Raw genomic sequence first — 27,310 nt, forward strand, 5'->3', positions numbered from 1 at the left:
AAGATGCTTTTATCTGCTTGCCATTACCAAAAAAGACAGTGAGTCGGAGAAAGTCTTATGACCTCCTTGTTTTAGAGCTTTCTCCGGGTTGGAAGCTTCTTATCGCGTGCTTATTGGCTTGTACGAGCGAAATCCAGCGAGAACAAGTCGAAACGGAGGTTCTCGAGTCGCAAGCCGATTTGAGTTTTCCTGGTGCCTTTTGTGGTGCATTGACTTCTCCGGATGCAGACACTGTTCACTGATGACGAATCAGCCTGAGTTAGATATTCGAAGGAGCGGTTATAGAGCAGCGAAGTGTTAAGAAGGTTAAGAAGCGTCTGTGTTTCATGCTGTCGAGAACATTAATGGTTGTTGGAAGACCTGTTTGGAGGGGATGCTCCGACTATCTCGCGCATGCGACCTCTATGACCTGAACAAGCAGGAAATTCTCAATGATGATCCTTCGCGTATGTATTAGGTTTCGAAGTCTACCCGCATGCGGTATCCGTGCATGATAGCACTGTGTGCATGAGGCCTTGACGAATTCGGCGTTCAGGGGGTGCTTGTCCCTGTCACCGAGGCCCCTTCCGAGTATAAATTGAGTTCTCACCCACACAGTCCATCATCTACACCCATCATCATGAAGTTCGCCACATCCCTCACCGTTCTTGTTATCGCCGTCGCAACTCCCGCTGCCGCGGGTCCGATCGCCTATGCCTTATGTCAAACAGGTACGTATACTTCCTCAATGTGGATCACACTGCCTTGGACTGACGTGCTGTGCGTACTGCAGGGTGTAACACGGTCGCAGCGGCCTGTTACTCTGCCGCCGGGTTCCAGTTCGGGACCGTCGTTGCTAGCCTTTTGGCACCCGCGACGATCCTGGCCTGCAACACCGCGTTGGGGACGTGCTCCGCGACTTGCGCTACGGTGGCGCTCTTTGCGCCTACCCCTTGAATGATGCCCGTGCGGTACTGTAGTACGCTGTCGAAGTGGGTATGGTATACTTGCTTGGTGTATGATTCACTTCTGATGGTTCGCTCTCTCATGCGCGTGCACACGTTCGTATGGGCAGCTGGTTTAGACATCATGAGGATGCTCAAGTTGATCTCGTCGTCGTCGTGTCGTGTCGTGTCTTGCGATCTGGATTCACGTGTTTCTCAGTCATGTTAAAATGTACAACTTGCTGCGCTCATGTACCCTGGACGGTATATAGTGCCGTTTTCATATTCCATTTGCAATCGCGTTTCGGTCCTGTGCGCACCTCGTAAGTGATTTGGCGCAGAGCATGCTGAGCTATACAGAAAGATGCATGCTAGATTGCAATAATGCCCTACGAACAGCGCGACATTTCGCTAAATCGTATTCATGAATATAAGTACAGTAGTTATAGTATTGAACATATTCAAGGGAGCGGTAAGAACGCACGCAGCCTATGCAACATCAATGATGGACCCAGTGTTTTGCGTTGTGAGCTCAGCCGGAGGTGCTGGTCCGAATATGTCTAGGACTGGGTCCTTGTGCGTGTTTTTGTAGCTGAAACTGGAGGATCGTACGTTCATCATGGAGAGGTAGACTAGTCAGCGACAGATGGACTTATTACCAGATTCGTGCGAGCTGGCCGATACCGACCGTACCAACGAAGAAGTTGACCTGCGGGACAATTGTAATATTGAGCAAGACAGTTCGCAGCATATGCGAATGAAGACTGACAGCAGCAAGGCTGTAATTGATCGGCCTGATGACGAGCGAGTAGCGCACCCAGATGAAGCCGGTTGCAGTGAGATATGGGGGCCACAATCAGGAAGGCACGCGTGAAGAGAGGATTGACAGTTGCGATCTCAGCAAGCAAAACTCTGCATGATCTAAAGCCGACGCACCGGGAGCGCTGGAATGGGCGTCGGGGCGGGGATTGGTCCGGAGATGGCACCGGCCCTGGGTATGCCCGCGAGGAGGCCTCGACGCAGCCCACTAAATGACGGCCTAGCAGTAATGTGAGAGGCGGCTTGGAGAACACACTAACTTCCTGAATACCTCAATCGGATGCGACTCGTCAGTACATGCTAGCAAAATAGATAAGAACTCGACTAGACGGGTCGACAATGCCCACCGGGTGCGTAGCACACTGGTTTTGATTGAAAGTGATGCTCTGACATTCCCTGCAGTTCTTGATCGAGCAGGTTGAGAATCGCTTGGTGGAGTCCGTTCGGTATTCAATGCAGTCAATAGCATGTTGTACATAGTCACTCAAGTTGCGGGGCCCCAATGACCGGAACAGACCGGATCACGCATGAACCGCCGGATTTGGCAAACAAGCTTGGTTGCATCGAAGGCGGCGATTCGCACTTGTTTGGCGAACGAACCTTCCATCGCCCGACACGAAATGCGAAGCCCCTGAATGATTCAAAAGGTCTGCGAGTGCACCGATGTGAACACGCCACTTCAAGGTACGTATGGCTCAGGATCGTCGCGAACATTTAGGCCTTTCTGAGGTTGAATGCCGCAAACACTTCCTTCCTGCAAGCGTTTGAACTATGCTTAACCCTTTCTCCACCTCTACACACCCTGCTGCCGGCAGATCGCCGTCTACAGTGACAGACTCCTAACAATTTTTGTTCCCATTACGTTTATGTGATGGCATTTTCTGGTGGGAAGCACGGTGCTCGTCATAGATCAGGAGCGGTATATAAGAAACATCGCACCTGGTCAGACTCATTCACGATACGCCTTCGCGTATTAGGTTTCGAAGTCTGCCCGCATGCGATGTCCGTGCATGATACATGTGTCACTGCGGACACGACAGCAGTGCGGCAGTGTGCATGAGGCCTTGAGGCCTTGACTTGAGTTCGGCGTTCAGGGGTGCTTGCGGCCCGCTGTCACCTGTCACCGAAGCCCCTTCCCTTGAAGTATAAATCGAGTTGTCGCCCATGCAGTCCTTCCTCTACGCCCATCATCATGAAGTTCACCACTACCCTCACCACTCTCGCCCTCGCCCTCGCAACTCCCGCCGCCGCGGGTCCGATTGCCTATGGCTTATGCCAGACAGGTATGTATACGTCCTCAATGTGCGACCACACGTTCTTGGACTGACGTGCTGTGGGTAACGCAGGCTGCAACACGGTCGCAGTGGCCTGTTACGCTGCCGCCGGATTCCAGTTCGGGACCGTCGTTGCTAGCCCCTTGGTACCCGCGACGATCCTGGCCTGTAACGCTGCTTTGGGAACGTGCTCGGCCACTTGCGCTACGGTGGTGCTCCTTGCGCCTATCCCTTGAATGAAGCCCGTGCGGTACTGTACGCTGTCGAAACGGGTATGGTATAATTCCTTTGCGCACGATCCTCTTCTGATGTTTCACTCCTCTCTCATCCGTTAGTGTTTAGACATCATAAGGATGCTCAAGTTGATCTCGTCGTGTCGTGTCGCTCTGGATTCACGTGTTTCTCAGTGATGTCTAATGTACACACGTTGTTGCGCCCGAGTCTCGAAGTAATTCTTGACATGTACTTTGGACGATATATCATAGTCTTTTTTACATTTCACTTCCAATCGCGTTTCGGTCCTGTGCACACCTCCGAGGTGATTTGGCGCAGAGCATGCTGGAGCTGTACAGAAATATGCACGCTAGATTCCAGTTCGGTATCGTGATTGCCAGCCCTCTGGTCCCTGCCACGATTGTCGCTTGCAACACCACCCTTCAGTTGGCACTTGCTCCGCTGCCTAGTACGCGTCCGTCGCACTTATTGCTCCTACCCCTTAAACGTAAGTCAGCGCAAATCGCTGATAGAGCCTGGTGTTGAAGAAAGTAATGAGAAGCTCGCAATTAGAATATGTGCTGCAGTAATGCCAGTTGAATCACCTGTTTTTTCGGTCGCTGCTATCTGCACAGCTGCATGTCATGATTTTCGTCCTTGGCCGCGATTGCTGTCGTTCGCAGAGTGATATGAAGCATGTCGTCTGCTATGTTTTGCGCTCGTTTACTGCTGTCTGTTATGTACTTTTAGAACCCATTAATGCGTGCATTGCCTGAAGCTGTTATTGTTCTGGACGTCACATAGTCTTTACAATAGCCAACATAGTTCCACGGCTCCAACGTTCGGCGTATACTGCCAGTCTATCACGGAGTTTCCTATCATAGCATGTTTTCCCCTCCATTTAGTAGCACAGACTCCGCAACGCCGCCCTGACGACATATAACACTGGACGTACCACATCTTATACAGCTGAGATGTGCATTGTGGCGTAATATCGACTTCTCCGGATGTAGATACTGTTCAACGCTGAAGAACTTTCAGATTAGACATTCGAAGGAGCGGTTATAGAGTAGCTCGGAAGTGTGAAGATGCGTCTATGTTTCATGCTATCCGGCAGAGCGTTGATTATTGCTGGAGGACCTCTTTGCAGGGGATTCTCCGACTATCTCGCGCATGCGACCTCTACGACCTGAACAAGCAGGAAATTCTCATGATGATGGGAGTACGCTTTCGCGTATTAGGTTTCGAAGTCTACCCGCATGCATGCGGTGGCCTCCGTACATGTGTCAAAGGGGTACTAGTTCAGGGGGTGTTTGCCGCTGTTACCTCGGGGGCCTCTTCCACAGTATAAATTGAGGTCTCGCCCATACAGCCCTTCTTCTACATCTACGCCCATCATCATGAAGTTCACCACCACCCTCACCACTATCGCCCTCGCCCTCGCCACTCCCGCCGCCGCGGGTCCGATTGCCTATGGCTTATGCCAGACAGGTACGTATACGTCCTTAACGTGGATCACACGTTACAAGTTGGACTGACGTGCTGTGCGTAATGCAGGCTGCAACGCAGTCGCAGTGGCCTGTTACGCTGCTGCAGGGTTTCAGTTCGGGACCGTCGTTGCTACCCCCTTGGCACCCGCGACGGTCCTGGCCTGTAACGCTGCTTTGGGGACGTGCTCGGCCACTTGCGCTACGGTGGTGCTCTTTGCGCCTATCCCTTGAATGAAGCTCGTGCGGTACTGTTTGCTGTTGAAGCGGGTATGGTAAAATTCCTTTGCGCATGATCCTCTTCTGATGTTTCACTCTCTAATGCGCGTGCACACGTCTGCACGGGCAGCTGGTTTAGGCGTCTTGATGATGCTCAAGTTAATCTCGTCGATTCGCGCTCTGTGTATTTATGCGTTTCTTAGCCATGTTTATGTACAACGTTGCTGCGCTCGAGTCTCGAAGTAATTTTTGACATGTACCCTGGACGGTATATAGTCGGTTTTATATTTCACTTTGAATCGCGTTTCGGTCCTGTGCACACCTCGGAAGTGATTTGGCGCAGAGCATGCTGAGCGATACAGAAAGATGCACGCTAGATTTCAACCATGCCATACAAACAGCGCGGTATTTCGCTAAATCATATTCATGAATATAAGAACAGTAACTACTATAAGAACATAGTTGAGGAAGGATAAGGACGCACGCAGCCTATGCAACATCAGTGATGGGCCCAGGCTTTTGCGTTGTGAACTCAGCCGGAGTTGCTGGTCCAAATATGTCTAGGACTGGGTCTTTGTGTGTGTTGTTGTAGCTGAAGCAGGAGGATGGTACGTTCATCATGGAGAGGTAGACCAGTCAGCAACAGATGGACTTACTACCAGATTCGTGCGAGCTGGCCGACACCAGTCGTACCAACGAAGAAGTTGACCTGTGGGACAATTGTAATATTGAGTAAGAGAGTTCGCAGTATATGCGAATGAATACTGACAGCAGCAAGGCTGTAATTGATCGGCTTGATGACAAGCGAGTAGCGCACCCAGATGAAGCCGGTTGCAGTGAGAGCTGTATTTGCATGGTACGGGGGGCCACAATCAGGAAGGCACGATCACAATAGCCACCACGATGCGTAAAGAGAAGATTGACAGTTATGATCTCAGCAAGCAGAACTCTGCGTGATCCAAAGCCGACGCACCGAGATTCTGCGGAACACTCAGCTTTTCAGCGGGCCGCGAGAGATCCTTGAGGCCCGCCGCAACCAAGCACCATTTCATGAGCGGGGCCCAGAAGAAGACCGTCTTCGGGCCTAGCCACGGCAACCGTTGGGGATTCGGCGGGCAGTTTGGGTCAGCGCGGATCGCGTGCATGCGGGGTGGCAGGCGCACCTGCGGGGTGGTTCATGAACGCCTGGAACCTGGACGTGCCTGCCGCTGTTGCTGCTCCCGACATTGTGGTGTGCTGGCGGGGGAATGAGGGTGAGGGTGGGCAGGCGTTAGCGTTGCGTTAGTCAGTGGGTGGGCCCACCTTGAGAACCACCTTGCGCTGGTCGGAGTGTGGGATGCACGTGATCTTTGCGGTGCGCGAACCGCGCGTTCATAGGCGCGCATGGCCTGACCGCGGCGATCAACGTTAAACAGCATTCCCAACGTCGTTGTCCCTCCTTCCGTCTTGTTACTCCCTTAAACTCGTCACGGTCTTCTGTTGAAGAAGAAAACTGCGATAGCTCGAGCAATCTACTCAGTTCCACGACCATGGACACCGCAGAGGCGGTTTTACCAGCGTTCCTCGACCCTCTCCTGGACTATCTCTACGAGGCTCTCCCGCCGTCCATCTACAATGCAGTACTGCAGATCCTTGCATATGCATTCTCTTTCTTCGCATCCATGTATACTGTGATCAAGGATCTCGCAACATCTCCTCCATCGGAATGGGATGCCCATGTGCTCTTGCCACCGCTCGTCACGCTGCTCGCCGCATACCTCGCACTGCTCAGCATCTACCGCACCACGGGATGGATGTTCCGCACGACGTTTTGGTTCGTGAAATGGGGAGTGGTTATCTCCCTGCTTGCAGCGGGATCGGGGTGGATGCTGGGGAATGCGTATGCGAACGGCGACATCGATATCGCAGGTCTATTTGCGGGCACGGGCGTCTTGCCAGCGCTTGGCGGGATTATCATGCATATGCTCAGCGGGGAAGGGGAGGGAGATGGATCAAAGTCGAGCAGCAGCGCCACCAAATCCTCGCGCTCGCGGCCACGAAAGGAAAGGGGACAGCGGCCAAAGGCATGGGAGTCCTGGGACAAGCAACACGAATGGCAGTACAGCGAGGACGCCGCTGCCCAGGAAGGAGGCGATGAAAACTCAGCAAGCGTGCAAAGCGTAATCGGAAAAATTATTGGGACGGTTGAACGGAATGTCAAGGAGGGGGACTGGTGGGAGGCAGGGAAGCATGCGGCGGACGACTCCGACGAGCGCACGGAAGGAGAAGGAAAAGGCGCGGACGATGACGATGGTTCAAGTACCTCGAGGAGAAGGCGGTCGAAACCTAAGGCTAGAACGGAGGCGAAGGCGGGTTCCCGTTAGTTTGCGTATTCGCAATTCATCATGTGGTATGTCCATGCGACCATCAGTCGTCCCATCTCTGATTCCCTGCTGCAGGAAGCAATGTATTTATATGGAGCTCCCCTAACATATCGCGTTCATTCATCTTTGTCTCGTATACTTTAAAGCGAGTACCAATGAATGTTGCGTTCGTTATGCCGTCTGCGGATCTGTGTCATGAATGTCAAGATCGTTCACGACGCCAAGCTCTCAACATACCCGAGTCGCGAATTTGACAGTATTACGTGAATGTCGACAAGCATTGTGCTGGCCTGTGGTCCTGCCCATGCCGCGCCCCGTCGGCTTCGCAACTGTACGGCAGCGCCTAGACTGCAAAGTGAGCTATACTCTGTTTCATCGTCTTTACTCTGTTGTGGTGGCCATAGGTTTTCCAATTTCCTGACACATGTCAGTATGATCTATCATATATCACTATCTGCGTGGATGTGTGTGGGCTCTCGGCGCCCGCTGTGGTGAAGGTAACGGGTCATCCGTCCCGCCACAATTTGATCGAAGGTGCGTGACAGACACAGAACCATGTCGATGTCATCCCGCGTCACAGCCTCACAAAATTGGAGAGACCCTGACAATCCAAACTCCGTTGAGTGGATTTCTGGGGTGGCAACCCACAGCGGCCAATCAGAGGCTCAGGTTCTGCGTTCCGGTGAACACCGAAACTTTACGTCCCAACTCCGGGAGTGGTACCGATTAATTCTCACGCAAAATAAACAGTCGCAAACAGACGGGATATATCTAACCGGTTCTCTTGTCGAATGTATTCCCTCCTCACTCTTTCCCTGACGCTCAGTCGTCCTGCACTGCCAGTCCTTGTCCCCCCACTGTGCCCTCTTTGCGTGAAACATCTGTTGCAATGGCCCTCAAGCGGAAGATGGACTTTGACGATGCGGTCGACGTGCGCCGGGTCAGTCACGGTCCTGGCTGCATATTTTGTCACTCGTACTGACGCGCTTGGTGTTTGCAGGACGTGAAGCAGCCTAAGCTCGTCCCCTTCCCACAGACCGAGCCTGACAGTGACGTTGCCATGATGGATGCTTCCGACTACCCCCTTGAGCCTCTCTTCCTTTCCATGCAACAGTTCCACACGCGTCTTCCTTCTAACGCGAGCTACTCATCGTCGAGCGCGGGGGACTCGCCCCATCTCTCGCGTGAGTCTGGACGAAGTCCGCATTGACATCTTAGGCGCACGCTGACCCCGTGACTCCCCAGCTATGTACCCATCGTTCGACCTGTATCCCTCCGACGATCAGGGCTACATTGGCGCTCAGAATCCCTTCGACTCGCCGATGTGCAACGCGCCTCGTGCTGTTGGTCTCCTCCAGCCGAAGAATGCCTCGTTCACACATCATGGGTAGGTGTACTTTCCTAGTGGTATTGGTCGGCATTGCCGTACCGTGTCGAAGTGTTGCTGATCGACGATCCCATATTATGTTCTTGCCTGTCGCCATCTGCAGTGCCAGCTGTACGCAAATACCGAAACTCCGTGTTGCTTGCTCTCCAGGACTCAACGGACAAAGGACGATGTGGGCGCACTGCGAGCAATGTGGAGCGATTGAAATGGTCCGGACCGATTAAGACCTTCTGCAAGATGGGAGCCTGCTCTGTTCTCCCACATAACTTCCATCAACATCGTTTCATCCTTCCCCGCATACATTATCACTATTACGTCATCACCTGCACATCGAAGAACCCTTTCCTCCCCTGACTATCTCCCCGCCGACTCTCCCCCGACTAATCATGACTCCATTGCAAATGTTCGCCGGTCCTTCAACCTCAAGAGACAAAAGGTGGTGCCACGTATGCTCTGATCACATGCTCTTAGGCGACTACTCCAATCTTCCCATCCTCTGTCGATGTTCCACTGTTGGTGTCGTTCTAGGGTTGCATGACAACGGTAAGCGACAGCAGGTGCCTTGATGATCAACTTCAGCGATCCGCCATGCACCCTGCCAGCCTGTCGTCTTCGTCTCATTATCCTTCCTTTCCCATCATCTGTCCCCGCTTCCGGCTCTCATATCGACTCTCCGTCTTGCTCTTGTCGTCCTGCTATCTATTGAATTCACCGTCATCGCCGCTGCTAGCTTCCTCTTCGGAGTTGTCTTGCGTGTATCAAGGACTGTTCTGCTGCAGTACCCATTCTCACATAACATACAGTGCTGTTGTGCCTTCGTGTGGCCGTTTGTGTGTAGGATGCAAAAAGCAATCACCGTTATCAGTTGCTTCAGTTTGCGTGCGGTGTGAACGAATGAATTCTGGGCGTGAGCAGAAGTCTCGGCTAGCGGTCTTCGTGGACTTTTCGATTCGCTAATCGAAAAGTTCACGAAAGCGGCGGAATCTGTATTATTCATTTACCTGCATGGCCCGATGAGTGCTGTGTTCAAATTTCCAGTGAGCTGAGAGGCATTCGCATCCTGTATTTGCACTGACGATCTAGCCTGGCCGAGCTTTGTTATGTGAAAGTCAATTGACTGCCTTCTAGGGTTGAGTACTGAGACGGTATCGCATTTGACCCATGGCTCCTCACGGCCGCGTCGAACAATCCAGACGCGCCAGCAGTTTCACGGCTCTATCTCGCCTGATGTTGCATGCACAGCAAGTAAGGGTCGCTTTGTTTCTTGGTGGTGGTGAAGTGGTGGTGGCTCCCAGGCCCAGGCCTTCAGGGACGGGAAAGTCCTGTATACTGAGCTGACTTAATCCATCCTTCAAAATCTATTGGCGTTGAAGCATGGATTCACTTAGCTTAAAGGGGTTCCTCGTGTTCGTGAGGGAATGCTGGCTGATCTTCACAGAAGTTCCTGGCATACTATGCTGGTCTCGGCGACATGCTCTATAGCAGGAGAGGCTGCCTCGCTACAACACAAGTTCACTGTGGGTTTCAGCGTCAACGGGAGTGTGCTGTGGCGGTGGTCGTCTGTAGTTGGGTCAAATCTCCGGCCCGACGGTCTTGTTTCGGAGCGCGACACACATTCCGATGAGTGCGGATGTGGGGAATCGCGCTTTCGGTGCCACCGGGGTGGAGAATGGACGTCGGGAATGGCAAATATAGGCATTTTGGCGCTCTTGGTCTCCGAGGAGCATACCTGTAACCTGAGGAACGGTCTCACGTGGCTTGTTCCGGGATGGTAAGACCAAAGGATGGTGCGAGTTCGTTTATGGCTGATCCGGAGGAGAAAGGGGCGGGCGGGTTGCTATTGTATTCTACCGCTCACGAGGGCTGCGTTATATATGCGGGGCATCATTCAAGTTCAAGAACCCTTGTCAACGAAGGTGATGGCTGGTTGTGTACAGATAGTCCTGAGCAAAGTGCTTGCCTGAGTCGGATATGGGCGTCACAATCACTCCGAATGACGGCAGAGCTTGAGACAAGGCGTCCCGTCGGATCCCGGGCGTGAAGTAGGAACATCGCACATTACGACCACCTTCTCATCTCTCCGTTAAGAGCTGGATCACAAGCTTCCGCTTCCGCGAGAAACCCAAGCTCGGCCTTCGCGCAACACATCAACGCATCCCTTCGACGCCCTCTCACGCTGTCGAGTCTCAATCAAACCTAGCCCGCACGAGGCGAAGAGGGTATTGCAGTCCATGGTTAGCGGCACAACCCATCCTCACCCGAACCCGAGCGGCGACGCAGTGGTCCATCAGAACGTCAGCAATTGCATCAACTTACGGCACAGGCGAAGCGCGCCGGTCAATGGGTGGCGGTTGCCTAATCGCGCCATCAGCTGCGCTGTGCGGGGGTACAGAGCCGCATGCGGATTGCAAGGCAGCGGCAGCTAGCGGCATGGGAAACAAATTCGCGGCCACCCTTCATATCACCATATCACAAGCGAGGCGTGCCACCGCAGTCCGCTCAGATGACCGTCCTGTGCACGCGGCGCGCGCAATGATCAACGATCAGCCCGAACGCGTTTACTGTGCCTCCCAGTTGTGAAGGAGTCCCTGGTTGGAGAATGGAAGAGCCGGGGTTTGCGGGGAGCGAGCGCTGACCGGTGACCGAATAGGCTTTGATGCGACGCCACGGCACCTCGGGCCGGCGCGCCTTGTACCATAACAGGGCCGCGTGCGAGCGGGCGGGCGATGCTCCACTCTTGCAAAACCAGGAGGGACCGGAGCTTGCGCAGTATTTCGTGGTGTTGCTTTAGTATGGTCTGCCAACTGGGACTGAGTAATTTGCACATAACATCGGGTGGAACGAGTTTGATAAAAGCATGGGTGGCCGATCTCGATCATCGCTGTCCCGGAAAGTTTGGAATTTGCATTATGTACAGATTCATCCGGGAGCATTCTACCATACGCTATGCAATGCGTCATAGGCATAAGGTGAAACGTAGCGGGCACATGGATTCAGAAGAAGCCACAGGCCAGTCGCACAATTGTCGTAAGTGCACCGTAAGGGTTCCCAGGAAACGGAGATCTGGTTGATGTCCCTCGCGATGCTGACCGTGCCGGAGTGAGCCGCGCCGCGCTGCCGGACTTGGTCGCCGCAGGCTGCCATTGACATCACGGATCTCCATCTGAGATGCCGGGAGGGCGTATTTCTTGCTGAATGGAGGGGTTGTGCACCATTGGAGGGCGTGCGAAGACACGCTGGTGCTGTGGCCCGCCTCGAGGATAGCAGAAGGAAGCGTAGGGTTGGGAAGGGACGAAGAGTTCGGCAGCGGAGACGCGGGGATGCTCCACACGGGAACTATGGGGTACTCCACAATCCCCTTCGGCTTCTTTTTACGCGCTGGTCTTGTGATTTGTACCCTCGATCATCGCTTCCTCCTTTGCGGGCGCCTCTCTCTTACGCGAGTGGTGTATCGCCTGAAATCCAACGCCATGACAGCCCAATATATAAACCCATCCTCCGCCCCCGCACCCTCCTGCGCCCCTTGCCCCGTCGACGTCCATTAACTTGGCCGCCCACCCGGTCTCGAGCACATTTTCTGTTGCATTTCTTCCTCGCCTCACGCCCCGCCACGACCCGCCATCATGCCGCATGTATCAGAAAAATCCAAGGGCGGATCGATAAAGGCCGACTCCATCTCCTCCGCCGATCAAAAGCAGGAAGTCAGACACATCGACAACGTCGCCAGCAACCCGAATGCGAAGCTCGCTAATCCCCTCGAGGGCATTCCCCAGGACCAGCTCCTCGAGGACGCCGCCGCCTTCGCGAAAGCGTATGGCCTCGGCCATCTCACCGATGAGTTTATGAAAGGGGCTCTCGTCGCACAAGACCCCTCTGCATTCGAGACTCTATATCTCCTTAACGACGAGGACAAAAACGTTCTGCGAAGAGAGGCGACGCACCGATGGGACCAACCTTGGCAGCTCTACTACCTCGTCATCCTGTGCTCTATGGCCGCTGCAGTCCAAGGCGTAAGTCTTCTATTTTCCCCCTCATTGACGATTTGCAGCTTATTCATCGTCCGACGCAGATGGACGAATCCGTCATCAACGGCGCTAACCTGTTCTTCCAATATCAGTTCAACATTTCCACAACCTCGGGAGCGAATCAAAGTCAACACCAGTGGATACTGGGTCTCGTAAATTCCGCACCATACGTCAGTCTTCTTTTTGACTTCGTAATTCCCGCGAATGCGTCATACTGACACTTCATCACAGCTATGCTGCAGCTTGATCGGTTGCTGGGTATCTGCACCCATGAACAGATGGTTTGGTCGTCGCGGCACCATATTCATCAGCGCCTTCGTCTCGTTCGCTACTTGCATTTGGTCAGCAGTCACCGACACATGGTGGCACTTGTTCATTGCCCGGTTCTTCCTCGGATTCGGTATTGGCCCGAAGAGCGCGACGGTCCCCGTCTACTCTGCCGAGTGCGCGCCGCCGGTCATTCGGGGAGCACTGGTGATGATGTGGTAAGTTTTGATTCCTTACGGAGACAAGTACACGGCAACTCACCGTTGTCCAGGCAAATGTGGACGGCCTTCGGCATCATGTTCGGTTATGTTATGGACCTCGCTTTCTACCACGTTCCTAACAAGCCGGGGATCACTGGTCTCAACTGGCGACTGATGCTGGGTAGCGTGAGTTGATTTCTGCTCATTCTGCCGACTTGAACGCTGACATCTCGCACAATAGGCTGGTGTTCCTGCTTTGTTCATCATGGCACAGGTCTACTTGTGCCCGGAATCACCACGTTGGCTCATGTCCAAGGGGCGTTACAACGAGGCGTACGAGTCCCTGCTGCGTCTCCGCAACAGCCCTCTACAAGCTGCTCGTGACCTGTACTGTAAGTCTGACCTGCCCCGTGTCTAGATTACCCAGTCGCTTACTAGGGCGGTTTAGACATCCATGTCCAATTGCAGGCAGAGGCAGAGGCATTTACGGGCCGCAATCGTTTCTTGGAGCTGTTCACTATCCCCCGCAACCGTCGAGCCGCCCTCGGGTCTTTCATCGTCATGTTCATGCAGCAGTTCTGCGGAGTTAACGTCATCGCCTACTACTCGTCGTCCATCTTCACCGAGGCAAAGTTCAGCCAACAGTCTGCACTTATCGCCTCGTGGGGCTTCGGCATGATCAACTGGGTGTTCGCATTTCCCGCTGTGTGGACAATCGACACATTTGGACGGAGGAACCTGTTGCTGACGACGTTCCCGCTGATGGCGATCTTCCTGCTCATGACCGGGTTCGCTTTCTGGATTCCCGCGGGCAACGGCCGTCTGGCCGTCGTCGCGCTTGGCATTTACCTGTACGGGATGGCGTACTCTCCAGGGGAAGGTCCGGTGCCGTTCACGTACTCTGCGGAGGCGTACCCGCTGTACGTCCGTGACGTCGGAATGGGGTTCTCGACGGCCGTCTTGTGGTTCTTGTGAGTCTACCATTGCGCAGCTGTGCTCGAGCTCGACTCATCATGTGTCTTTACAGCAACTTCGTCGTAGCTATCACGTTCCCGCCTCTGCTGGGTGCGTTCAAGCCGCAGGGTGCTTTCGGGTGGTACGCGGCCTGGAACGTCGTCGGCTTCGTCGTGATCCTGCTGTTCGTCCCGGAAACCAAGGCGCTCTCACTCGAAGAGCTCGATCAGGTGTTCTCCGTGCCGACGCGCACGCATGCGGCGTATCAGCTCAAGGCGCTGCCGCACAATATCAAGAAGTACTTCCTCAGGATGGATGTAGAACCGCTGCCCCCGCTGTATGAGCACGAGGGCGAGATTGGCGAGAAGCGCTATGCGCCGGGCGGTGCGGGGCATGCGTAGGCGTGCTCGATGTGTGTCTGCCATTCTTGCCTTTGTTCACCTCTCGTTGGGTCTCGTCGTTAGACTGGACCTTGGGCGATGCTCGCTGAGACGTGTGGCGTGGGGAAACAGTGCACGATATACCTAACCTTATGATGTCCTGTCATGTTTTACGATCTGCTTTACTGTTATTGTATTTTATAGTGTAAAGTTTCATCATCTCAATGGCATGTTTACATGTGCGATCAAGAGGCGGAGTGCCCTGCAGAGTATGCTCGAAATTGCTCACGTGACCTCCACTAACCACTTACCGCGGTCCGTGAGCATCATCGCAGTTAACCACATTGCGACCATCTTCAACGACTCTCATCGTACATTGCATCTGAGCGTTCGCCGGTATTATACACAGCGGGATCCGACCGCTAGTCACCCAACCCTAGCCTGTGACAAGCCTCAAACTGCGCACACATAACCCGTCGACAGCTACTACGATGACCCAGACGACGCTCCTGCAGTACGAGGCGCCTTGTAAGTGTGCCCAGCCGCGATCTGTGCAGTGTGGTGATGTTCATGTAGTGCAAAGGGCCCGTGTACGCTCTGGACTGGTGCAAAACTTCCTCCCCAGGACAGCAGCTGCGACCGCGCTCAGCATTCCGGCTCGCCATCGCCTCGCTGACGGAGGACTCGCGCAACCGCATCGCCATCGTCGGGCTGCAAGATGAGCGCGTGCTCGTGGAGGACGACTATACGGATTATCCGGACTTCGTGACGCTGGCGGAGGCGTCGCATGGGCCGGGGTTCCCTGCGACGGCGCTGCAGTGGCAGCCGGCGTCCGCGGCGAGCTTTGCGTGGAACCAGAAGGCGCAGACTTCGGAGTTGCTGGCAACGACGGGGGATTATTTGCGGATATGGGAGTACTCGAGTGATGTGCCGCCTCCTGCGTCTGCGTACGTCGGCCGGCAGGCGACGTCGAGCGGGCACCGGCTGGTGCTGAAGCATACATTGTCTGGGGTGCGTTTAAACTGCCGCTCGTCATCCCGCGTACGTCGAGCTAACGCACTGAATGACTAGAAAACGCAGACGCCGAACCACGCGACGAACGCGCCGCTGACCAACTTTTCGTGGAACGAGAAGGCGCCGAGCCTCGTCGTCACGTCCTCGATCGACACGACGTGCACGGTGTGGAACCTCGAGACGAACCTGGCGGTCACGCAGCTCATCGCGCACGATAGAGAGGTGTACGACGTCGCGTGGTTGCCGAACTCGACGGACATATTTGTGTCTGTTGGCGCAGACGGCAGCTTGCGTGCGTTTGATCTGCGCAGTTTGGAGCATTCGACGATTCTGTATGAGACCCCGGCGCCGAAGAACGTACCGCCGCCGTCTGCTTCGCCGTCCTCCTCTGCACGACCGCCGACGTCTCCTCTGCTGCGCATCGCGTTCAACCCTGCAGACTCGAATTACATGTCCACTTTCCATATGGATGGTTCGGACGTGCAGATACTGGATATGCGGAGTCCTGGCCAGCCCGTTATGGAACTGAAAGCTCATAGGGCACCAGTAAATGCGCTTGGCTGGAGCTCAACGAGTACTCCGCTCTTGGCGACTGCAGGTACGTTCTGTCGGCCTCTTATGTTGTAGGCCAACCGGAATCCTGACATGATCTGCTTAGGCGATGACTGCCAAGTATTGCTTTGGGACCTCGCTCCCCATACCCAGATACCCTCCTCATCGCCACGGAATGCCAGCTCTGGATTGAGCTCACCACGGCCAGACGTCAAGAAGCGTATCGTCACCGATCCCGTCATGGCTTATACTGGGCCAAGCGAGATGACCAACCTCGCCTGGTCACCGCAGATTTCAGGGATGACGATGAACACCGGGCACTCGACTGCGCCTGGAGAGTGGCTCGCTATCGCGATGGGCAAATCTATCAAGGTGTTGAAGGTGTAGGTGTATATGGAGTCCGACTGCCCGGACTCGGACTTTGCAGGCGCAACGTGATGCGACTTGGTGCTGTGCCTGGGGCTATACGTTACCCGCTTAAGACGAAAATACGGTCTTGGGATGACATGGAGCTCAAATTTGCTAGATGCAGGCACGGCCGTATCACAGCCAGCGGCACGATAAGTACGGCTGGTTCAATATGGTTTGAAAGTGCGGGCGCGCAAGGTCCGCGTGATATACGCCGCTTTCTCAATCGAGTGAAACGCATCACCACCGGCCAAGCTCCCCGCATACCGTGGACACTGACTCTCATCCCAACGTCTTGCCTTTCCTCATATCTAGTGTACCGTACATGTCTCATTGTTGCATGCGGGCCATCAAATTGAATGCAGCTATCTTGCCAGTCAGGAAATTGTTTTGCCTCTATGTCGTGCCGGCAATTGATAACAGGATATGACGCCCGTCGCACAGATAGGCGGAGGAACTGAATGACTTTTTTCTCGATGCACCGCATGGTTCCTCCCGAAGCCGCAGAAAATCGTATATGAAGCTGTGTCCTGGCTTCTTGCGCTTCCTGCGCTCGCGTGCCCTCCGTCTCCTGGCCACCCCGTCCCTTGAACCTGCTTGAACGCTCCCAGTTACTCGCAGCCGCGATTGAGACACAGGACAGCATGGATTCCTCGGCTATCATCTCCGGCGCTGCTGGGAACACTGAGGGAGCGGTCGAGCGCAGGACGTCGCATACAAGCGATTACTCGGTCACCAAAGAGAAGCAGACCGTGCATGATGCTGAGATGCAGGTCATTGAAGATGACGAGGGCCACTCGAGGTCGAGTCTCTTGTACGCTAAGGTTCGGCCTTATCTGCGCCATTGGATCCTCGCTGGCCTTGCGGGAGGAATATTGGGCTGGTGGATTACATCTACTATCCTGCCCGCTACGCGGCATAGATGGTATGTGGTAGTTACTCGACTCTGCACGATGTGATTGTCTTTCTGATATTGGTCAACTATTGTTAGGGTCGTGCAAACGTTCTGGGCGTGGTTCTTCATCACGTATGTGCAGCAGATGTGGCTATATGCGCGTGTTTCGCCGATTTTGAGTACGTTCACGCAGTGTGATCGCATGGCGATATATTCCAAATCGCGTCGTTACCGATCCTGTCGGTGCTATATGGGTACCCTGTGTACAGGACCCGTGGTACAAGCTTTCGAGGAGGCTGCGCCTAACCATCGGCTGGCTCTGCTTGCTGGGCATTGTCTTCGGTTCTGCATTCGGCTTCAAGCTCACCGAGGTATGTTCTCGATCTCTCGATCAACCCGTGATTATGGTTTTCATGAATGAATTTGATATTTATTTCTAGAACGCGACCTACGGCGATCGTGCTATTTCAGTGCTGGGTCTGTTCGTCTTCCAATTCTGCTTGTGGCTTTCGTCGTCGTGCCGTTCGCAAGTCCCATGGTGAGTTCTCGTACATAGGTGCATAAATGTGTCTTGGTGCCCGCGGCTGAGCTTGGTAATTCTTTAGGCCCACGGTGATCGTCGGCCTGTTCATTCAACAGGCCATCGCGATGTTCGTATTGAAGTCAGATGCTGGCTATTCCATCTTCAAATGGATTGCCACTCTGGCGTCAGACTTCCTGTCTCAGTCGAAAGCTGGTGCAGAGTTCTTCTTTGACGCGGCTACAGTCGCGAAGGGCTGGTTCTTCGTTAATACGGTGAACACATAATGCTTATTTGCGTTATCCGAGGCTTTTGAAAGTTGACTCATTGTCCTTAACAGCTCGCAGCGATCATCTTCTTCATTGCGTTTGTCCAGATGATGTACTACTTGGGTGTTATGCAGTGGCTGATCAAGGGATTGTGCGTAAACGACCTGTGATCTCTATTCACCGCTGATGACGCGCCGTATGTAGCGCGTGGGTCTTCTTCAAGCTACTGAATGTGTCGGGTGCAGAGGCTGTCATTGCGTCCGCGTCGCCGTTCATCGGACAGGGCGAATCGGCCTGTCTAGTGAAGCCCTACGTGGACCTTATGACGCCGTCTGAACTTCACCTGACTATGACGTCCGGTATGTTTATTGATTTCCTCGTTGTGGTTTAGCGAACTCATGAGCTCTGAAGGTTTCTCGACCATCTCTGGATCCGTACTGACTGCATACATCAACCTTGGTGTGCCGCCACAGAACCTGATCACTGCTTCTGTCATGAGCATTCCGGCTTCCATCGCCATCAGTAAGATGCGCATGCCGGAGGTGGACGAGCCTGTCACTCGTGGCCAGGTGATTGTCGACCAAGGAGCTGAACGGGAGAAGAACCGGCCCGCGAATGCGCTTCACGCATTCAGTCAAGGCGCTTTGTTTGGTCTCATTGTTGCCGGTCAAATTCTGTCAGTGCTGCTGCCGATCGTAACTATGCTCTCGCTGACGATTCCCTGCTATCAGAACGAACGTGCTGACTGTCGTGTCTCTTGTGTCGACTGTCAATGGCCTGCTCACATGGATCGGCAAAGGCTTCGGCTTTCACGCGCTGACTCTCCAGCTGATCCTGCGCTATGTCTTCTACCCGGTAGCCTTTTTCACTGGCGTGCCGCGCGGTGAGATCCTCCGTGTTGCCGAGCTGCTCGCAACGAAACTCGTCGAGAACGAGTTTGTCGGCTACACCGGTGGGTGGCATCCGCAGTACAGTTAGCTATATGCTATATGCGTGCTAAGCAGTCGCGTAGATCTTCAGGCGATCATGAAAAGCAATAACCCGCTTTCGGAACGCGCCTTCACGATTGCGTCGTATTCTCTGTGTGGCTTCGCCAACCTCTCGTCGCTCGGCATCCAGATCGGCGTGCTCAGTGCTCTTGCGCCAACGCAAGCCAAGGTTATTGCACGTATTGCGCCATCCGCGATGATCTGCGGGTTCATCTCGTACGTCGCTCTCGCGATTAGTGAAGTTGAGAGAGCTGATGATAGTTTTACAGGACGTTGCAAGCAGCCGGCATCGCTGGTATGCTCGTCTAAAGCGATGTATCAGTATTGGATACCGGCAATAGCGTTCGATGTACTATTATCTACTCATGACGTTAGTGCCTGTGGTTGGGTCTCTGCAATCTTAGTATTTACGATATTCTCGCTCGCATTCGCGACATATCGACGATCAACAAGAACATAGACTATGTTTGATTCTCCGTCTACAAAGTTCAATTGCATGAGGCAATCATGCGCAGTCAACAGTTACTTACAACATGCACCGGGTGCATCACGCATCTGCATCAGGCCTCAGGAGGCGATCCTGGTCAAAGCTGCACACTGCAGCGATGATGACGGGAATACGTAGGCACCATGGGTGCAAGCAATAACCTCTTTAGAGTTAAGAATATATGTAGAATTCAACTATAATTCCAAATCTAGATCTAGGGTATCGTGCAGCTTGATTCCATACGTGCTGGATAGTCAATCTGCCTGCATTGCCAGGCTCATTGTGTCCTGTTCGCCTGTCGGCAATCGGACGTGTGCATCGTTCTCCCCGACGTCGTCCATGCCAATATCATGGCTTCCGTTCCGGAGCCCCTTGCTCGGGCTCTGCAATCGTGTTGTAACGCGATCGAAGGCGACTGACGCGGTCGAATATGCTCAGGCTGTTCATGGATTTGCAGCAATAAGAAACGACGCAGTGGCAACCAGACATCTCGTGGACGTCGTCAAATCATCAATGCACCATCATTCGTGCCCGCATGGCATCAAAACAACGTAGGGTACTCCCTCAAGCAAACATTCCAGCATCTGCAAAAAAAGACCAAGAGAGCATCCAACCCAAGCAATACACCCATCGCATGATCAAACAACCAGTGTCCTTGCCCTCCAGGTTACACATGATATCCTCGGGCTGGACTATTGCACCTTCAAAGCTTCACCCGCTCGAGTGGCCGACAAGTTGACAATCAAAACGCCGGAATTATTTTGATCGAGCTCCGCGACGAGTCCTTGCCTGATAATGGAAAAGATCAGCATTGGAGCAAACAGGATGACGCGGTGGCATGCGTTCTGGAGGGAATTGCGCTTACTTCCGCAAGAGCTCCTCGATTGCAGGCTTGAGCTTCGCAACGCCATCTGACGAATGCAGACCCTTGCCTGAGAGAAGATCGGCCTTTTTGGCTAGACGGAGCACAGTAACACGAAGACGTACCCACGATGAGGTGGATTTTGTTGCTTTCGCACCGCCGAGCATCGTTGATGGCTCGCTCTGTGAACGTGATAGCCTCCTTCACGTACAGACCATGCAGGTCGACCTCTCCAGGCTCTCTGTCTTTGTTATTCTCTGTTATGCATTGCAACAGTCGCGTACAAAATACACCACGTCAGCAAGGTCAATATATGTGCGCCCAACCAGTCGCAGCGCGTGCAGCGCACGCACCATTGAATATCCACTCGCTCGCCTGGGCATTTAGCCGCTCCATCTCTCGCAGGTGCGCCTTCGTTCTTCGCGCGCGTGCGGAGATCTTGGTAGTTCTCATTATCATGGTTCTTCTTGCCAGTGTTCTGTCTCGGACGTAGTAAGTTACCTTCGTATGTGCTAGGAACGTCGAGACGCACCACGGGAGGCGACGGTCGGGCTGGCTTGGGAGGGTATTGTGCGGGCCTACTAGGAGGCTGCTCTGTTACATGTTGGTAGGGCTCGTATCCAAGCCGATATTGTTGGGGAGGCTGGTCTGTTATACGTTGGTAGGGCTTGTAAGCAGGCTGAGGCTGTCGAAGAGGCTGCTCTGTTATACGTTGGTAGGGCTTGTAAGCAGGCTGAGGCTGTGGAAGAGGCTGCTCTGTTATACGTTGGTAGGGCTTGTAAGCAGGCTGAGGCTGTCGAAGAGGCTGCTCTGTTATACGTTGGTAGGGCTTGTAAGCAGGCTGAGGCTGTTGAAGAGGCTGCTCTGTTACATATTGGTAGGGCTTGTATGCAGGCTGATATTGTTGGGGAGGCTGCCTTGTTACAGGTTGGTAGGGCTTGTAAGCAGGCTGAGGCTGTTGAAGAGGTTGCTCTGTTACATATTGGTAGGGCTTGTATGCAGGCTGAGATTGTTGGGGAGGCTGCTTTATTACAGGTTGGTAGGGCTTGTATGCAGCGGCCGGCGCATGCAGGCTGAGGTTGTCGGGACGTCCCCGCTGCTCTTCGGAGGAGCCACAGAAGCAGCTGAGCAATGCGTTGCAAAGAGCACCGAAGACCATCTTGACGGTGAGTGACAGGTGGTAGTACAGTCTCGAGCAGTAGGATGACGAGCTAATAGGAACCAGCGGCCTCAGGCGAAGAGGCATTCAGATATATATCCTGACAGAGCATGGCAGGCAAAGGGCATTGCCTCGTGTCTGACACGGGTTGCCCTGCAGGCACGCCAGTAAAGAAGATTACGGCGTAGAAGACATAGCGTAAGATCAGCTTGAGAGTCAGCGCATGAAAGCCGAAACCTTTGCCGATCCATGGGAGCAGGCCGTTGACAGTGGACACAAGAGACACATCAGCCAGCACATTCGTCCTGATAACAAAAATCGTCAGCGAGCGCCGAGAGTACAGTTACGCTCGGCAGCAGCACTGACACCAGGAAAATTTAAGTCGACTTGTGGCTTGTACAAGCGAATAAGTGCACAATAAGAAGCTTTCAACCCAGAAAAGAGTTCAAAAAAAGAAGGTCCTAAGACTTTCTCGAGCTTACTGTCTTTTTGGTGACGGCAAGCGGATAAAAGTGTCCTAAGCCGGATTTGAGTTGTCCTCATGGACAGAACTTGACCAGCAACAATGAGGCTGAACAAAGCGCCCTGATTGAATGCGTGATGCGCATTCGTGGGGCCTGTTCTTCCCCCATTCAGTACCATGGTCAACAATCACCTGTTCGCGAGTGACAAGCTCGTCTCCCTCGGGCATGCGCATCTGACTGATGGCGATGGAGGCCAGGGATGCTCATGACAGAAGCAGTGACCAGGTTCTGCGGCAGCACACCAAGGTTGATGTATGCAGTCAGTACGGATCCAGAGGAGGTCGAGAAAACTTCAAAGCGCATGAGTTTCGGAAGCCGGCCAAAACGACACCAATAGACATACCGGACGCTTGCAACAAAGCTCGTCAAGAACGAATTTGGCTACACCGGTCAGTGGCATTCGTAGGATAAGTGGCTGTATGCGTGTTGACCTATCACGTAAATCTTCAGGCGATCATCTTTCGCAAAGCGCGTTCACGATTGTGTCACATTGTCTGTGTGGCTTCGCCGACCTCTCGTCGCTCCGCATCCAGTTCGGCGTGGTGAGTGCTCTCGCGCCCACACAAGCCAAGATGATTGGACGTATTGCGCCATCGCCGATGATCTGCAGGTTCATCTCGTACGTCGCTCTCGCGCTCGGTGAAGTACAACAAAGCTGATAACAGGTTTCACGGGACCTTGCAACCAGCTGGCATTGCGAATGTGCTCGTGTAAGGCGACGTATCAGTGTTGGATACTGGCAATAGCATTCGATGTAATATTATGCACTCATCACGTAAGTGCCTATGATTGGGGCCTCTGAGATCTTGATAGTTATGATACTCTTGCTTGCATTCACGGCAACTCGACGATTAAGAACAACATAGACTATGTTTGACTATCCGTCTATAAAGTTCGATCATATGAGGTAGTCATCCGCAGCCAACAGGTACTTACAGCCGGGTGCATCATGCATCAGGAGGCGATCCTGGTCAAAGCTGCACATGACAGCGATGATGACCTGAATATGTAGGCGGTATAAGTGGAAGTAATCGACTCCACCGTCCAGCTTGATTCCATACACGCAGGATAGTCGATCTGCCTGCGTTGCCAGGCTCAGCGTCCTGTTCGCCTGACAGCAATCGCACGATATGCATTGGAGGGGGTTGAATGGAATGCGCATCGTTCTCCCCGACGTCGCCTGTGCTAATATCACGGCTTCGCTTCCGGAGCCCCTGGCTCAGGCTCTGCTAACAGGTCCTCGTCGGATTTACTAGATGGTTTGGGCGGTCGCCGGTTGCCCGTCTGCACAGCGTACGGCTGCTGTCGACCCAAGGATTCCAACATCGCCTGACGACGGGTAGAGTATGTCTGCCACACGAAAGCACCGACGCCCTACCCACCGACACAACTCAGCACCCCTGGCATACTGCGATCAACCATCTCTACGCACCAGCACGACCGCCCCGAGCATCATTCCGTCTTTCCACCGATCGTCCCACCCCACATCGAGCTCTGCCCTCTTCCGCTGTCGAGCCCGCCACATTGCCCTGCTCAGATTGTGGTAGTCGGGCTTCAAGCCCTCGCCGGTGCTGGCTGACTCGGCGTCGGCCATGCGCTGCACCTTCCCGGTCAGGACAGCATAGGCGGCGCTGATGGCTTGAAATCGCGAGTGAGCGGTCTCGGGTGGGACGGCGCGGCTGATTGGGGAGTCGGGGTGATATATGCGAACGAGGTCGTAGTCTAGCGTGGAGGGAAGACATAAATGAACGATGTGCACACTAAGGAAGGAGAGGGGTGGGGACGAGGGGACATACGTACAGCGTGCCTTCACCTGGTCGCGCGTCGCAGTGGGCTGGAGGTGGAAGATCTGGTAGGGTGTCGGGTTGGCGTTGTTAGGGAATGGGTAGGGATTTGCGCTGCTGGAGACATGTCTCGATATGAGAGGACGAGAGCACAACGATGTCCGAGCCCGGCGAATGGAGGCGCTCTTCCACATTCTTCCGTGTATGCAATATCTTACAACGACATGGCGTAAGGAACCGTCAATGGCGTTCAAGTGCGGTGTACGTACTGCAGGAGCTTACAAGAATGACTGAGCGTTCCGCAACGTCGTGATAGAATATGCGAGAGCTACGAAGGGCCGGGAATTCGGAATTGCTGTCCGAGATGTCCTTGCTCATCATTCCGGCCAGCCTGCAGCCCCGGATAACATCACTACACAATCTATGTCTTGCTCATCGTGTTGTGACGCGGTCGAAGGTGGTAAACCCGGTCAAAGATGTTCAGGCTGCTCATGGATTTGCAGCAATAAGAAGCGACGCCATGTGAACACGGCGATCAGGCATCTCGTGAACGTCGTAAATTCATCATCATCATTCCTGCCTGCATGGTACCGACACAATGTAGGGTATATCCACAAGCAAACATTCCAGCATCTGCAAAAAGGCCGAGAGAGCATCCGGTCCAAGCAACACACCCTTCACATAATCAAACAACCAGTGCCCTTGCCCTCCAGGCTACGCGTGATATCCTCGGGCTGGACTATAGCGCCTTCACCGCTCGGGTGGCCGTCCAGGTTGACAATCAAGACGCCGGAGTTATTTTGGTCGAGCTCTGCGATGAGTCCTTGCCTGATGATGAAGAAGGTCAGCATTGGAGCGAACAGGACGACTTGGGGGGGGGCGTGCATTCTGGAGGAAATTGCGCTTACTTCTGCATGAGTTCCCCGATGGCGGGCTTGAGCTTCGCAACGCCGTTTGACGAGTGCAAACCTTTGCCTGAACGAAGGTCGGCCTTTTCGACTACACAGAGCACGGCGACACGAAGACGTACCAACAATGAGGTGAATCTTGTTGGTTCCGCGCCGCCGAGCGTCGTTGATAGCTCGTTCCGTGAACGTGAGAGCCTCCTTCACGAACAGACCATGCAGATCGACCTCTCCAGGCTCCCTGTCCTTGTTGTTCTCTGTTATGCGTTGGAACAGTCGCGTGGAACATACACCATGCCAGCAAGGTCAATATATGCACGTCCTACGAGCCGCAGCGCGTGCAGCGCACGCACCATTAAATATCCACTCGCTCGCCTGCGCGTTCAGCCGCTCCATCTCGCGCTGGTGCGCCTTGCCCTCGATGGAGAGCTCCTTCGCGCGCGCGCCGTCCTTGCGCGCATAAGCAGCGTGGCTCTCCTCGAAGCAGCGCGCCATCTCTGCGCCCTCGCTCTTCGCGCGCGTGCGGAGATCCTGGTAGTGCTCGTTGTCATGGTTCTTCTCGGCAGCGTTCTGTCTCGGACGCGGTAAGGTGCCTTCGTATGTGTAAAGGTGTGTCGAGACGCACCACAGGAGGCGAGGGCCGGGCTGGCTTGGAAGGGCGCTGTGCGGGCCTACTAGGAGGCTGCACTACTACAGGCAGGAAGGGCTTGTGTTCAGGCCGATTTTGTTGGGGAGGCTGCTGCGCAGGCCGCTGCTCCGCAGAGGGGCCACAGAAGCAGTTGAGCAACGCCTGGAAGAAAGCACCGAAGCCCATCTTGATGTTGAGCGACAGGTAGTTGTACAGTCTCTAGCAGTAGGATGACGAGGTAATAGGGATCAATGGCCTCAGGCCAGGAGGCATTTAGATATATGTCCTAACAGAGGCTGGCAGGGCAAAGGCGTCTGCGGTTGACAGCAACCATTGTATTTGGCTGAGCAGAAGTAGTACCGCCTTCAAAGGGCGTACTGCCTCGTGCTCGACACGGGTTCATCGCATTAGATCTAAAGGCTTGGTAGGCGACCGGTAGATATGATGGCCAGCCGCGCAACGTTGTCGCTTATTCCAGGCCGTCCATGAGTGGCATTATCTGCTCTTGTGCATCCTTGAAGATGCTTTCATCCTAATCTTAAGGGAGATAGCACAGCGATACATTAGGTTGACAACAAGTACATCATGCAAGCGGAGAATTGTAACATGCGCGGTTGCCAGTGAGAAAGATGAACGATTGAGGATCAAGGCGGCGGAGATGGGGTAGAACAAATAATGATAGGTCATGACCGGTCGTGAATATCCAACCTCAGGTCTCAAGTTATCCATAGTCAGCGATAGCACCAATGGTCCGGGTCGAAGTCGTCATTATAGACTCGGGGATTATCGTATTCGGTCTGAACTTCAGTAAGAGGTAGCCAACGTATGCATCGGCGAACAAGTACTTACCTGATAAGCAGCAGCATCTGCTGTTGTTCTTGCTTTGCCGAATAAATTAGAAAAAGGGAGCGATGACGACGTGCTATCTGCACTTGGCGTAGTGGGATAGCATTAAAGCATCATTCACAGAATGTAGGCTGGCCATACTCACCAAACGTCATGCACAGGCGCGTTTGCTTATACACAAGCCCACCTCATCCCGCCCATATTTTCTGTGCCCCGATCCAACTCCCAGTCCATGATCTGTCGAGGAAATGGCGTCTTGCTAAAAGATGTGCGATGCCCTTCCGACAAGCCACGGTCAACGTCTAGGAGCGCATGGTATGCTGACCGAACTCCTAAGACTCCTTGAGTATATGCGCACCACATACTCACACGCGAGGACAAGGCGTACCTCACGGAGTCTGTAGGATGGTAAGGCGGCGGCGGATTATTATACGAAGGAATAGATGCCATTGACCGACTCGAGTCGTACGAAAGGGGTGGCGACCGAGGTATTTGGCGCGTCACGGCATTGCGGAGCAGCACCGGCGGCACATATACGTCGTCCTGCCTCGGCCTCTGTCGGGTATCGATGTTGGGCACAGCTGCATCGTGAGTGTCCTCAAGCAGCGAATCCTGACATAGACAGCAGAAACCCATGGCACGGGCAAAGGCATGGTGAAAACCCATCAAGATAGGAGCTCGGATGCGATTGTGGAGCAGTCAGCGATCGAGTATATGATGATGGCATGAAGCCTCTGACGATATATCGCACGCTGCGTCGAGGCAATCATCAATGCACCGAAAAGAAGCTGATCGCGTAGCGGCCGAGTCACCGGCTTTTTATCCAACCGACCTCGTGATCCCGCGAGAAGGCATTATAGTCATCGGCCTCCTCCCGCCGACTGGACTCTGCCTCCCGGGGCGCCGTTTTGGCGTTCTGAGGCGAGCGCGTCAACCGTGAGCCTATAGCCACTGACA

General features: G+C 53.9%; 13 protein-coding genes across 13 annotated transcripts; 8 read left to right on the plus strand and 5 right to left on the minus strand.

Annotated features, from left to right (window-relative positions):
- Positions 1–679: 679 nt before the first annotated feature.
- LAESUDRAFT_636027 (uncharacterized protein) lies at positions 680–936 on the plus strand (the record flags this gene model as incomplete). Its single annotated transcript, XM_040903450.1, has 2 exons — positions 680–710; positions 773–936. Coding segments are annotated over 2 exons (195 nt in total), but the record flags the coding sequence as incomplete, so codon positions are not given.
- A 1,998-nt stretch (positions 937–2,934) lies between these two features.
- Positions 2,935–3,252, plus strand: LAESUDRAFT_644095 (uncharacterized protein; the record flags this gene model as incomplete). The annotated part of the gene is made up of 2 exons (XM_040903828.1): positions 2,935–3,025; positions 3,089–3,252. 2 exons carry the CDS (start codon positions 2,935–2,937, stop codon positions 3,250–3,252), a joined length of 255 nt encoding a protein of 84 aa, XP_040768338.1.
- A 1,377-nt stretch (positions 3,253–4,629) lies between these two features.
- LAESUDRAFT_644175 (uncharacterized protein) lies at positions 4,630–4,950 on the plus strand (the record flags this gene model as incomplete). The annotated part of the gene is made up of 2 exons (XM_040903838.1): positions 4,630–4,720; positions 4,787–4,950. The coding sequence occupies 2 exons, from the start codon at positions 4,630–4,632 to the stop codon at positions 4,948–4,950; spliced, it is 255 nt and encodes an 84-aa protein (XP_040768339.1).
- Positions 4,951–5,125: 175 nt separating this feature from the next.
- On the minus strand, positions 5,126–6,180 carry LAESUDRAFT_720938 (UPF0041-domain-containing protein). The gene is made up of 6 exons (XM_040907924.1): positions 6,099–6,180; positions 5,909–6,019; positions 5,705–5,778; positions 5,592–5,644; positions 5,420–5,527; positions 5,126–5,348 (listed from the first exon to the last, which is right to left on the minus strand). Exons 1-5 carry the CDS (start codon positions 6,160–6,162, stop codon positions 5,425–5,427), a joined length of 405 nt encoding a protein of 134 aa, XP_040768340.1. The 5' UTR covers positions 6,163–6,180; the 3' UTR covers positions 5,126–5,348; positions 5,420–5,424.
- A 287-nt stretch (positions 6,181–6,467) lies between these two features.
- On the plus strand, positions 6,468–7,259 carry LAESUDRAFT_605613 (uncharacterized protein; the record flags this gene model as incomplete). Its single annotated transcript, XM_040903114.1, has 1 exon — positions 6,468–7,259. A coding segment is annotated over one exon (792 nt), but the record flags the coding sequence as incomplete, so codon positions are not given.
- A 928-nt stretch (positions 7,260–8,187) lies between these two features.
- LAESUDRAFT_734442 (uncharacterized protein) lies at positions 8,188–8,909 on the plus strand (the record flags this gene model as incomplete). Its single annotated transcript, XM_040910510.1, has 4 exons — positions 8,188–8,238; positions 8,299–8,482; positions 8,544–8,685; positions 8,789–8,909. 4 exons carry the CDS (start codon positions 8,188–8,190, stop codon positions 8,907–8,909), a joined length of 498 nt encoding a protein of 165 aa, XP_040768342.1.
- Positions 8,910–11,862: 2,953 nt separating this feature from the next.
- On the plus strand, positions 11,863–14,803 carry LAESUDRAFT_809556 (uncharacterized protein). Its single transcript, XM_040914148.1, has 7 exons — positions 11,863–12,695; positions 12,755–12,880; positions 12,942–13,195; positions 13,249–13,363; positions 13,419–13,569; positions 13,626–14,148; positions 14,205–14,803. Exons 1-7 carry the CDS (start codon positions 12,309–12,311, stop codon positions 14,530–14,532), a joined length of 1,884 nt encoding a protein of 627 aa, XP_040768343.1. The 5' UTR covers positions 11,863–12,308; the 3' UTR covers positions 14,533–14,803.
- A 36-nt stretch (positions 14,804–14,839) lies between these two features.
- LAESUDRAFT_720942 (WD40 repeat-like protein) lies at positions 14,840–16,923 on the plus strand. Its single transcript, XM_040907925.1, has 4 exons — positions 14,840–15,039; positions 15,095–15,522; positions 15,583–16,123; positions 16,184–16,923. The coding sequence occupies exons 1-4, from the start codon at positions 15,003–15,005 to the stop codon at positions 16,462–16,464; spliced, it is 1,287 nt and encodes a 428-aa protein (XP_040768344.1). The 5' UTR covers positions 14,840–15,002; the 3' UTR covers positions 16,465–16,923.
- Positions 16,924–16,936: 13 nt separating this feature from the next.
- Positions 16,937–19,636, plus strand: LAESUDRAFT_720943 (uncharacterized protein). The gene is made up of 11 exons (XM_040907926.1): positions 16,937–17,410; positions 17,477–17,512; positions 17,574–17,751; positions 17,821–17,918; positions 17,986–18,175; positions 18,241–18,320; positions 18,374–18,528; positions 18,581–18,845; positions 18,901–19,121; positions 19,182–19,374; positions 19,428–19,636. The coding sequence occupies exons 1-11, from the start codon at positions 17,130–17,132 to the stop codon at positions 19,465–19,467; spliced, it is 1,737 nt and encodes a 578-aa protein (XP_040768345.1). The 5' UTR covers positions 16,937–17,129; the 3' UTR covers positions 19,468–19,636.
- A 511-nt stretch (positions 19,637–20,147) lies between these two features.
- On the minus strand, positions 20,148–21,144 carry LAESUDRAFT_720944 (Smr-domain-containing protein). Its single transcript, XM_040907927.1, has 5 exons — positions 21,040–21,144; positions 20,861–20,985; positions 20,633–20,764; positions 20,511–20,577; positions 20,148–20,434 (listed from the first exon to the last, which is right to left on the minus strand). Exons 2-5 carry the CDS (start codon positions 20,958–20,960, stop codon positions 20,338–20,340), a joined length of 396 nt encoding a protein of 131 aa, XP_040768346.1. The 5' UTR covers positions 20,961–20,985; positions 21,040–21,144; the 3' UTR covers positions 20,148–20,337.
- A 2,460-nt stretch (positions 21,145–23,604) lies between these two features.
- LAESUDRAFT_643886 (uncharacterized protein) lies at positions 23,605–24,168 on the minus strand (the record flags this gene model as incomplete). The annotated part of the gene is made up of 2 exons (XM_040903810.1): positions 23,605–23,912; positions 23,991–24,168. 2 exons carry the CDS (start codon positions 24,166–24,168, stop codon positions 23,605–23,607), a joined length of 486 nt encoding a protein of 161 aa, XP_040768347.1.
- A 395-nt stretch (positions 24,169–24,563) lies between these two features.
- On the minus strand, positions 24,564–25,606 carry LAESUDRAFT_692785 (Smr-domain-containing protein). The gene is made up of 4 exons (XM_040906139.1): positions 25,233–25,606; positions 25,005–25,136; positions 24,883–24,949; positions 24,564–24,802 (listed from the first exon to the last, which is right to left on the minus strand). The coding sequence occupies exons 1-4, from the start codon at positions 25,372–25,374 to the stop codon at positions 24,652–24,654; spliced, it is 492 nt and encodes a 163-aa protein (XP_040768348.1). The 5' UTR covers positions 25,375–25,606; the 3' UTR covers positions 24,564–24,651.
- A 708-nt stretch (positions 25,607–26,314) lies between these two features.
- On the minus strand, positions 26,315–27,157 carry LAESUDRAFT_340604 (uncharacterized protein). Its single transcript, XM_040902086.1, has one exon. It carries the CDS (start codon positions 27,017–27,019, stop codon positions 26,525–26,527), a length of 495 nt encoding a protein of 164 aa, XP_040768349.1. The 5' UTR covers positions 27,020–27,157; the 3' UTR covers positions 26,315–26,524.
- Positions 27,158–27,310: the final 153 nt, after the last annotated feature.

Source organism: Laetiporus sulphureus (genome assembly GCF_001632365.1).
Source record: "Laetiporus sulphureus 93-53 unplaced genomic scaffold LAESUscaffold_4, whole genome shotgun sequence".
NCBI lineage: Eukaryota > Fungi > Basidiomycota > Agaricomycetes > Polyporales > Laetiporaceae > Laetiporus > Laetiporus sulphureus.